Source organism: Balaenoptera ricei, chromosome 8 (genome assembly GCF_028023285.1).
Source record: "Balaenoptera ricei isolate mBalRic1 chromosome 8, mBalRic1.hap2, whole genome shotgun sequence".
NCBI classification, from domain to species: domain Eukaryota; kingdom Metazoa; phylum Chordata; class Mammalia; order Artiodactyla; family Balaenopteridae; genus Balaenoptera; species Balaenoptera ricei.
In genome coordinates, this window is record NC_082646.1 from 86,194,405 (window position 1) to 86,205,655 (window position 11,251).

At 38.5% G+C, this 11,251-nt stretch overlaps 1 protein-coding gene across 22 annotated transcripts in view; it reads right to left on the reverse strand.

Annotated features, from left to right (window-relative positions):
* The window catches only part of DCDC1 (doublecortin domain containing 1), a 466,050-nt gene that overhangs the window by 254,808 nt on the left and 199,991 nt on the right, over window positions 1-11,251 (reverse strand). The window contains exon 9 of one of the 22 annotated variants that reach the window (XM_059931330.1): window positions 7,617-7,701. The exons of the other annotated variants lie outside the window; for them this stretch is intronic. Within the exon in view, the coding sequence (XP_059787313.1) occupies window positions 7,660-7,701 (42 nt within the window). The 3' untranslated portion in view covers window positions 7,617-7,659. Of the gene's footprint in view, window positions 1-7,616; window positions 7,702-11,251 lie in introns of those variants that run through there. 22 annotated transcript variants of the gene reach the window in all.

Genomic DNA, 11,251 nt, shown 5'->3' on the forward strand with positions numbered 1-11,251 from the left:
ATGCCACATGCCCTAAATTTAACTCAGCTTGCCCTCTCAGACTGACTCTCTACGCCATTTCTTCCACCATCATGTGTAGTTTTGGAGCGACTGTACTACTCTGGCCAAGAGGTAGACCCCTGGCCTCCCCAGACCAACCAGCCTCTCTCTTCAGAGATACAGAGTCATGAGGGGAACCATACAGAGACATAAACAGTTGGAGAGAATCTGTCCCACTACTAGCACTCTGAGGAGATTGTCCCTTAAATCCAGATGTCTGGAGTTGTTCCAGTTCTTTCTACAGCCCCTTTGTTTGGTCTTTCCTTGAATTCCATGTGCTACCACCTGCCATCCCATTAAATTCTGTTTTTGCCTAAGTTAGCCTGAGACAGACCCCACTGATTGCAACTAATAAACTCTAACAGATATGTCATATATGTCCTCACGGTAAATGCCGCATTACTTTAGAAGATCTGAATGAGTCTCTATTCCTAGTAACTAAAGGTATCCCACTCGAATGTCTTAATAATGTGTCCTTTGGGTATTATAATGGGTAATGTAACAAGAGTAATGGTTTAAAGATGATGCTTTTCTTTTTGGCCTTTCCACCTACAAGACTGCCCAGACTATTCCAGGTATCCCTAAGATTTGTCACAATGATATTGCTTCTGTCATGTACAACAGAAATGTGCAACAAAGCAATATCCCTGCATATAAGACTGTTGCCTTGAAAAAGGATCTGCCTTTCAAGAAAACCCTTTACCACTCCCATTAGCATATCAACAGCTAAATTTAGATGACTCAGCCCATAAATTTCCCTTTGTAAATTAAGAGTAATGACTGACTGCTATTAAGCCTTTGCTGGAATCAGGAATAAGATACAATGTAGGAACAAAATTAAAGCCTACCTCCTTCTGTCCTAGAGGAAACATTGGAAGAAGTCTTAGAGAGAGAAGCAAGAAAGTAAAATAGCCAGAAGAATCAGGTCTTAAGTTCCCCTCTTTCAGGGTGTGGCTTGGGAAGGGAGACAAGTGTCAGGTAAGTGGAAACAATCCTTGGGCAGAGGGGTCTTCTGTTCCCCTCCCCTCAGTATGGACACAGGGAGGAAACTGTCCTGCAGCAACTTAGGAAACAACCAGGTTGACAAGATGACATGATACGGGCAGGCAGAGGGAGGCCTGAGGTTTACCTCTCCTGAACCACCCTTGGTTTCTGGGTCTTGTGACACGGAAGCATCTCAGTCTATCACAGGCTATTCACATAGCGAGGAGAGCTTGCTCTGTACTGAGAGCAGCACCACAAACCAGCTGAGCCAGGGCCAAATGGGTGTCTCAGTCAGACTTTGGAGGGCTATCTCTACCACCACCGGAAGTCAAGCTGAGGCTGGATCATCCAGGAAGCACCACCAGAGAAAGTGCCTGGGCCAAGAGAGTGAGCTGTAAGTTCACACACTGCAGGCCAGAAGAGCATCCAGCAACTAGGTGAACAAGGGACATCCTTCCACTGGCGAGCAGCTGCTGGGCCAACATGTACATTCCAATGGGCCAGCATGAGGTCAGGGGCCCCTTACCCCGGTGCTTTAAGGATCTGAAAGCCACACAACCTCTTCTTCCATATACTACCTGAAGGAAACCAACAAAATACAGGAGAGTCTATCTGAGAGAAATAATGACTTAAAATAACTATTTAAATGATCAGATCAGACTAAGCTTTGAACTGAGTTGGACATTCAGTTATTTTCCCCCCAGATCCAGTGGGCAAGAGCTCAGGAAGAAAGTAATATTTGTGTCAGAAAATAACTCAGAGTCAGTTAGTAGTTATTTTGCACACAAATTGTGTCCACACATGTGAGAGAATCTGTTTATAGACAGAGCCAAGGAACAAAGGCAAAAACAGTATTTATAAAGCAAAGGAGAGAAATAAAACACAATCAGACTGTACATTTTGGGGGGAAATTGATAAGCTGGTAATTACTAAATTGAGTAAATCAAATAAGGGTATCAAGGAAACCATTTTATTGTTTATGGATTCTTGAAAAAAACTTCAGAGTTCATCTGAGAAGCATTTATGTGGCAGGCTGCTTCTGAATTATGTCTACTTAATTATGTCTAACAAAACTCTATTTTTGTTAGACCAGTCCTGCACCATTTCCCGCACTAGAATGTTTCATTATTTTACACAGGGTAATGAACTGCATTTTTTCTCACCCACTAAAATAGCTATCTGAATCAGAGAACTCCTTGAGAACCATAGTTAGGATTCTGGAGCCCAGAGAGGGTAAGTCAGATGGGCCTCTATCCTTCTAGAACAGTGTCTGAACATGTGTTTGGCTGGGTGTGATACACCTTACATCTCCAATAAGCCTATTTTCAGGCTAGGTGTGATACACCTTACATCTCCAATAAGCCTATTTTCAATCATTATTTCCCACAGTGATGGGGGAAATGTCCCCATCAATCCTTTGTCACCCAACTTTGGCCCAGTCCCATTTGTGAAGCCCACTCTGGCTTTGTTTTCCCCTCATGTGCATGTATGAGCCAAAATATACTGCCATATCCTATAGATGGTGCCCCTTCCTCTCTCCCTTCTTTCACTCTTTTATCTAGTATATTTACTGAATGATAGTGCTGATACAAACAATGCACTGTGCTGGTTCCAGTGATACAAATTTCGATTAGGTGCCTCTGTACCTTCAGAGGGCTAACAGTCCATTGAGAATTACACTTCCACAGTCAGCATTTCCCTAATTGTTTTCATTATGTTTGCTCCTGGGGTAAGGTACCATGTCTTACGATTCTTTTATATCCCCTAATAAATAAACCATAACAGGAAGATAGCAGACATTCAATAAACACCTGTGATGGATTAGTGATGGATGAAAATCCTCAAATTATAAGTACTTTTATTTCTCACTGGACAAATGTTTCCTAAACTATGTACTGGGTATTGTGATATAGGGATTTTGTGGTCAAATGATCTTCCTAAACACTAAGTTAAACCAAGATAAATGGGTTTCTTTATAGCATAGCTCCTAGGAGGTTTTAAGATAAATATGAGATAACATGAGAGCACCTCGGGGTGTCCAGCAAGATATACTTTCAGATATGTGTCAAGAGACCAGCGATTCTCAAGTTGGTCTTGAAAGTTGAGGAGTTATTCAAGAGTGAGTACAAACGTGACTCAGTGCCCAGACACAGAAGCACAACTCTGTCCATCGTCAGCACGGCTCAACCCTGTCTGCTGTGCTTCCCCCAAACTAATCTATAATTCTCCCATGTAATTTGAGCCTTGAGGAAAAAATTCTCTAATACATCTAAAAACTATGACCAAGAAACTTTTGGAAAAAAGGTGAAATAGTAAAACTAGTATTAAAACGTACCTTAAAACAAAAATCACTAAAGCAGTGTATCACACTGTGTACCATGACAGAAGATAGAACTAAATGTCAGGCCAAAATAGACACAACTTATATACTTAGGGCTTTATGACATGTTACATGTGATACAAGTCTAAAATCTCTTAGTCACAATTACAAAATTCAAAAATTTCTGAAAACTGAATGTTTTTTTAGAACTTATCAGGCAGCAAAACCTAGCAAGGACTGATTTATAGACATTACTTATATCACTTAGTGTGAATGTTTTACTGTGAAAATATTAAAGTACTTTAGTACAGGGAACTGTTTCAGACCCCACTACAGTTGTTATACACTATATGGTCTATGTGCTACATTACTTTCTAAAATTCCAAACATTATGAGTTCCAAAATACATCTAGCCCCAGAAAGTTCAGAGAAGGGGTTGTGGTCCAAATTTCAATTCAAAAAGGAAAGGGGTGGATTTTGTAAGTAGTATTGAAATGAACAACTGACTAACACTTTAGAAAAATATGTTGGATCCATTTTTTTACTTTAAACATTTTTAGTGACTTAAAGATTTAAATATAATTATAAAAGTGCTGGAAGATAATATAGTTGAATTTGTAGAGTCTGAAAAGAAAATGTCTCTCTAAGTCTTACATGGATAGATTTAAATAAATGAAAGTCTTAAACTTCTGTATCTCAAAAAGGAGCTTTAATAAAATCGAAAAGCAACAATATACTGAGAAAATATTTGCAACATGACAATAGGTTAATATCCTTAATATGTAAAGAACACTTCTAAGTAGACTAAAAAACTAATTAAGAAAAAGATAAACACCAAGGAAAATAGGAGCAAAGGAAATGAACACTCAATTCATTAAAAAAATACAATTGTCAAAGAAAACACACATATAAAGTTCAATATTACTACTAATAAAATAATTCAAAGTAAAACAATGAGATGATGTGTTTAACTTACTGACCGGTCAAAAAATTTTTTCTACTGATCAGGATTAGTGAATTCAAGGTATACTGAATACAGGGAAACTGGTGTTTTCACGTATTGCTAATGAAAGCATAAATGTTACAGCTCATTAGAGGAAACTTTGGCAATGTATATCAAACCTTTAAAATGTGCACAACCTTTTATCTGGACATTTCACTTCTAGGAATTTTTCAATAGGAAATAATTATGGATATGCACCAGAAAACTGACTAAAATGATGACAAAACATTGTTTTGCAACAGTAAAAAAAATTGCATACATAAATTTCAAAATTAAGAAGATTAGTAAAATAAAGCTTTTGACTAGAATATCATCATCCATTTAAAATAATGCTATAGAATATTTAATAATGGGAAATGGCAACAATATACTACCTGAAAAAATTGTCTCATAAAGTAAATAAGGGAACTTCCCTGGTGGCACAGTGGTTAAGAATCCGCCTGCCAATGCAGGGGACACGGGTTCGAGCCCTGGTCTGGGAAGATCCCACATGCCGCGGAGCAACTAAGCCCATGTGCCACAACTACTGAGTCTACGCTCTAAAGCCTGCAAACCACAACTACTGAGCCCGCGTGCCACAACTATTGAAGCCCGCGCACCTAGAGCCCGTGCTCCGCAACAAGAGAAGCCACCACAATGAGAAGCCCGTGCATCGCAACAAAGAGTAGCCCCCGCTCGCCACAACTAGAGAAAGCCCACGTGCAGCAATGAAGACCCAACACAGCCAAAAATAAATTAAAATTAATTTACTTTTTTAAAAAAGTAAGTTAGATTTTAAATATATATCAGTATATGAGAAGGATATATACTAAAATATTGAGAATAACTACTCAGACTGGTGAGACTGTGGATGGTGTAGCTTTTTTCTTATTTACATCAGTTTATCTCTATAAACTAAATTTTCTACAATATTAATACATATACATGCATGAATCTTGCAATTAAAAAAAGACTCTTTTTAATATTGCTTCTTTTCCTGTTACCCACCAATATATATATGTTACTACTCATTTTTAAAACCTGTCTTCTGTCCACATTTGTCCCAACATAATTATCTTTTCCCTCATTTTATTTCAGTCTTTGAAAGATAAAATATAATTCAGAAGAAAACAAGAAATTTACAAAAAGAGACAAAAAACATAAAATACTATTAACACCTTTGCTTTCAAATTACCAACAGCCTGTTAAACTTTTTTGAGTTAAACTTTTTTGAGAGGCTGGGTAGTGTAAATTAATGCAGGGCAATGGAAGGTTTATGAATTCTTATTTAATAACTGCATTAAACTATATTTACTGCTTCTTAAAAGTGAACTGAGATGAGAGCAAAGACTGTGTAGAGATAAGGGTGGGACTCTGTCACACTGTTCTGGGCACTGGGGATGCACTATAGCATTTAATCCTCAAAAACGCTTCAGGAAGTCCTGTAAATGATGCTTAAAGAGGTAAAGTAACTTGCCTGTTAACACACAGTAAAGAAATTTAAAGAACTGAGATTCAAATGCAGGCATGTCTGACTCCAGGGCCCATGGTTTTTAATTACGTCTCGGATGCATCAGGAAATATGATTTAAAAATGGAGGAAATAGTAACAGACAAATTGGCAAATTCTTCCTTCATATTAGAGCATTTGATTATGAAAGATCAGAGTTAAAAATCAGAATTCCAGGGCTTCCCTGGTGGCGCAGTGGTTGAGAATTTGCCTGCCAATGCAGGGGACACGGGTTCGAGCCCTGGTCTGGGAAGATCCCACATGCCACGGAGCAACTAGGCCCGTGAGCCACAACTACTGAGCCTGCGCATCTGAAGCCTGTGCCCCGCAACGAGAGGCCGCGATAATGAGAGGCCCGCGCACCGCGATGAAGAGTGGCCCCCACTTGCCGCAACTGGAGAAAGCCCTCGCACAGAAACGAAGACCCAACACAGCCATAAATAAATAAATTTAAAAAAAAAATCAGAATTCTATTTATATGAATTGACATTTGATGACATTAATAAGAAAATAAATTACATTTAGAGACTTTAGGAGAATTTGTTTTAGGTTTGTACAAAAAAAACCCAAAAAACCTAGATTAAGATCCACTGACCGGCAACAGCTATCATCAAACGTATTAAAGTACTTGTGTATAATTCCTTACCAAACATTCACTTCATCTCTAGGATTATCAAAATTAACACCCAATGTTATTTTTCCACTCTGAAAATTTCTATTAATGCATTCTAATACAATTGATTAGTACAGTTAATGAGAACTCAGAGGTACTGTTAACAGTTTTGTATTTAATAGCTTGGACCTCCTCCTATGCACATAAATAGAAATATAAGTACATATAAAATATATTTTATGTTTACAGAAATGGTATCACCGCCATATTATTTGGCAACTTGCTTTTTATTGCATGGCAATGTCTTCAGCTGTCCCTTACAAAACATCTTAAGCAGATCTAGAACTACCTAGTACATACAGGTATTAAAATTTCATCCAACCTTGTTCAAAATTTCAGTGTCATGCCTGATTTCAAGCTCTCCTCTAATCATAGTACAAGCTAGATTTGTGACATGAGAAGTTTGGGATAGGGAAAGAAGCACATTGGCTTTTTATTTTCATACTTCCTCAGTTCTTCTGCTGCTGGGAACACATCACTTTTGCTCCCATTTCACTGAAGAGAACTTAGTCACAGGGCCACCTCCAACTGCAAGTCAGGCTGGGAGATAGTGTCGCCAAGGTCAAAAAGAGAGAATGATTCTGCTGGAAGGCTAGAAGTCTCCAACACACTGCTGCTCTATATAGGGTGACCATGTGATCTACTTTCCAACCATGATACTCTTGAGAGTGAAATAATTCATCTGAGATAACAAGTGAACTCTAAGACTGTCTGGGGAAAACTTTCTTCTCTGTTTAATAAAGTCTTCTCTAACCTCTCTTCAGGTTGCTTTTCCCAAGGCAATCTGTCATCCTTTTTGTGCTGCCAGAGCAGTCTATTCATAACTCTAGCACACCAGCTCATACATTTGTATGATTAGTTATTTACTATCTTTCCATCTACTAGGATGGGCCTATACTCTCCACTCTGCACCCTTGGCCATCTTTAAGGTTACTGATCCTTTTCCTGTTCCATTTGGTCCTGGTTAAGACATAATAATCATGACAAACTCTGCCGTTATAGGGCAGGGCAACTGGTTCAGTCCTGAATAATCACAAAACAGCATTCACACTGACCTGTTCAGCAGTGATCAAACTTGGAACAGAACCCTTCCATGAGCTTTAATGTGTGGTCCCTGAAAGACGGTAGATGCTTCATCCAATGGGTCAACTGCTACTGATCTCCATCATATTGTTGCCATACAGGAATACAGTCCTAAAGTTTGGATATTTTCTCAGTACTTGATCAAAAACTTTAAAAATCTTGAACAGGCAAAACCCACACATATCTGCATTTTTTATTTAGCCTGTTTTTAGGCTCTAAGGCAAAAATCTGACTACGTCACTGTCCACTCAAAACTCTTCAGTGACTCCCCACTGCTCACAGGATACAAACCCATGCTCCTTATCATGGCCTCGTTATCTGGCTTCTTCCTCTTCCCTTGCCTCATTTCTCATCTTTGTCCACAACTCTGACTTGGCCTTACTCTATGCCACCAAAATCCCATTTCTACAGCTACTCACCAATGCCCCTACACCCTGATATTGTGAGAGAATCTCAAGATCCATTCTTTACATCCCCTATCCCATTCTGAGCCTTCTCCACCACCACTGAGAATTACCACCATAGTCATTGTGTTATAACCTCGAGTTTTATTGTGGGTTAAGAAAGTTACAAGGATAAAAATAGATGGCCATAACTCTAGGTTATACTACCACCACCTCCCTTACACACACACACACACACACACACACACACACACACACACACTGACTCTGGTTTAACTCGACCAGGAAGACTGCTTTGATTGGTTCTAGGTCCTAGGCATGGGAGCCCATCTTTGATGCTTCTACAGTAACTGTGCAGAGTGCTATCACAGCACTTATGCAGTGAATTGGTGTCTCTTGCACACTGATCTCATCCACCAGACTCTGAGCTCCTCTAAAGTAGGTTCTGAATCTATATTCAACTCTATATCCTTAATGCCCAGCACACAGTAGATACTTGACAAATATTGGTTAAACTGAATAAAGCTGAAGACTTGGAAAACTATGGCTGGAATACATAGAATTCTCAAAAGAAATTCCAGAAATTCCTGAAGTTTGGTACTATATATAAAATTAAGGAGGATAATGACTCCATCTTCTGGAACCATGTTCATCATCCAAATCTGGCCTTTTAAAATATAACGGGCGACCTCCATTACAAGGTTAGGTAAGGCTGTAAGAGAGAACCCTGAGGCTGCATTTTATAATCAGCTCCATCCTCTCTAGAGCCTTAGTGTCCATTCCTGTTGGCAAAGGCTAACGTGGACCCTACTACGTGCTTTTTCTTCCCAGCTGTTAAGCCTCGTGTTCTGAAGGGACAGGAGCCACAACTGCCAGTTGTCATTCTGACCAGAAACATTTTGACACATAAACATTTAGCATATAAACTTGTAACTAATATATAAACTCAGGACAAAATTTAGTTTTGGTTTTCAGAAGTTGATCTGGATTCTAAATTTTTACTGTCCTATACTTCAAATCCTGTTCATTAAAAAAATAAAGTTGACTTCTGTTGACGAGAGTGGTTTGAATTTGGGTGCTGGAATGACTAATTTACTTTCTCTAAAATGGATTCCCTTCTGTTCTCCAAAATTTTTGATCTCTCAATTTTATCAAGTACATAGATACTTTGCTTATTTTTATGTTCAATATTCTGATTTATCATCATCATCTACCATTAGAGAAGAGAGAATTTGTTGAGGCCTTACTATGTGCCCGGCACTGTGTTTAGTGTTTTACTTGCATTTCCTCACTCATCTTTAAGAAAGATGAGTGAGAAAATCCAAGTATTGTAGAAGAGAATAATAAAGCATGTTTAAATTATATGTCCTAAAACATGGCCAAAATCTCTAGACACAAACTTTGAAATCTCTGTGGAAAAAACAAATCTCTTCCCTCTGAATTCTTCTAGTTTTTTGGGTCATATGTATAGCATTTTGCATCAACACCACTCAAAAAAAACATTGAATACTTATTATGTGTTAGTCCTAGAAAACAGGGGTTATCAAGACACTTCCCTCATAGACCTTAAAATCTTAGAAAGCAGATAGATGTGGGACAAACAGCAGTAAGTATGATAAGCATAAAAAAAGTGCAGGATTTCCAGGGAGAGCTAACCTAGGCTTGGGGCCAGAGCAAGAAATACTTCTCTTAGCTAGAAATGTTACTACGCTAAAGATGGGCAAGAAGTCACCAGCTCAGGTATGACAAGGAAGAGCATTCTAGGCAGAGGAAGTGCTAGTCACCTGTTCCACAAAACATCTTGTACAGTATCTTACCTAATCTTCAAAACAATTCAGAAAGGAATCATTATTGCCATTTTACAGATAAGAAAACTAAGACTCGGGCTTCCCTGGTGGCGCAGTGGTTGAGAATCTGCCTGCTAATGCAGGGGACACGGGTTTGCACCCTGGTCTGGGAAGATTCCCACATGCCGCGGAGCAACTAGACCCGTGAGCCACAGCTACTGAGCCTGCGCATCTGGAGCCTGTGCTCCGCAACAAGAGAGGTCACGATGGTGAGAGGCCCGCGCACCGCCATGAAGAGTGGCCCCCACTTGCCGCAACTAGAGAAAGCCCTAGCACAGAAACGAAGACCCAACATAGCAATCAATCAATAAATAAATCTTTAAAAGAAAAAAAAAAAGAAAACTACGACTCAGAGAGTAGATCAATTTATAAGATTGGAACCCTTGCCTATCAGAATCCAGAGCATTTCCACTATGCTTAACTTCCTCGGAAAGCTGCCTGCATCAGCTTCCTCTTGGACCAACGGTTAGTAAACTTTTTCTGTAAAAAGACAGATAGTAAATATTTTAGGCTTTGCACACCAAGAAGGAACATCAAGGATAAAATATAGGAACTTGAATAACAAGAGAAAAAAAACAAATTTTCATAAACTTTTGAGGAAATTCAAAATATAATAATAATCATAATTGAGTACAATGTTTTGTACTACAAGTCTACTAATGAGAAAAATAAAATTCTTTGGGGGGGAATAACATTTCACTTAATTGGGGTTCAAAGCTAAATGTTCCCTATAATCAAAAGAATTGCAAATATTCACCTGTGAAAATCATTCTTAACTTGTGGATCATACCAAAACAGGAAACCAGTCAGATTTGGCTCATGCACTATTGTTTAGCAACCCCTGTACTAGGCCATGACCATCAAGAGTAGTACTGTCCAACAGAAATCTAATGTGAGGCACACATGTAATCTTAAATTGTCTAGTAGCCACATTTTAAAAAAGGTAAAAAGAAACAAGTTAAATTTATTTTAGTAATTTATTTAACCAAAATATTACCATTTAAAAACACAATCAATACAAAAATTATTAATGAAATATTTTGCCATGCTATTTCATGCCAAATCTTTGAAATCCAGTGTGAATTTCACACTTACAGCATGTCTCATTTGGACTAGCCACATGTCAAGTACAGCACAGCTCCAGAGAAGAGGTCTGTTGGCTAGGAACGTAAAAATGAGAAAAGCAGATAATATAGCATCTATGTTCAACTGAAGAGTATGAATTCTGTCTAAAGGTGGCAACTGCCACTCAGCCCCACAAAATGTTGTCATGTGGAAAAGTGGTCTAGGGTATTGCCAGATGTTCCAGATTTTCTGAGAAACCAAAATCTAGAATTTAAAGTAAAAATCTCCTGATTTCTAGATATCAGCAACTAATTTTTTTTAAATTTATACATACTGTGCAGGTCA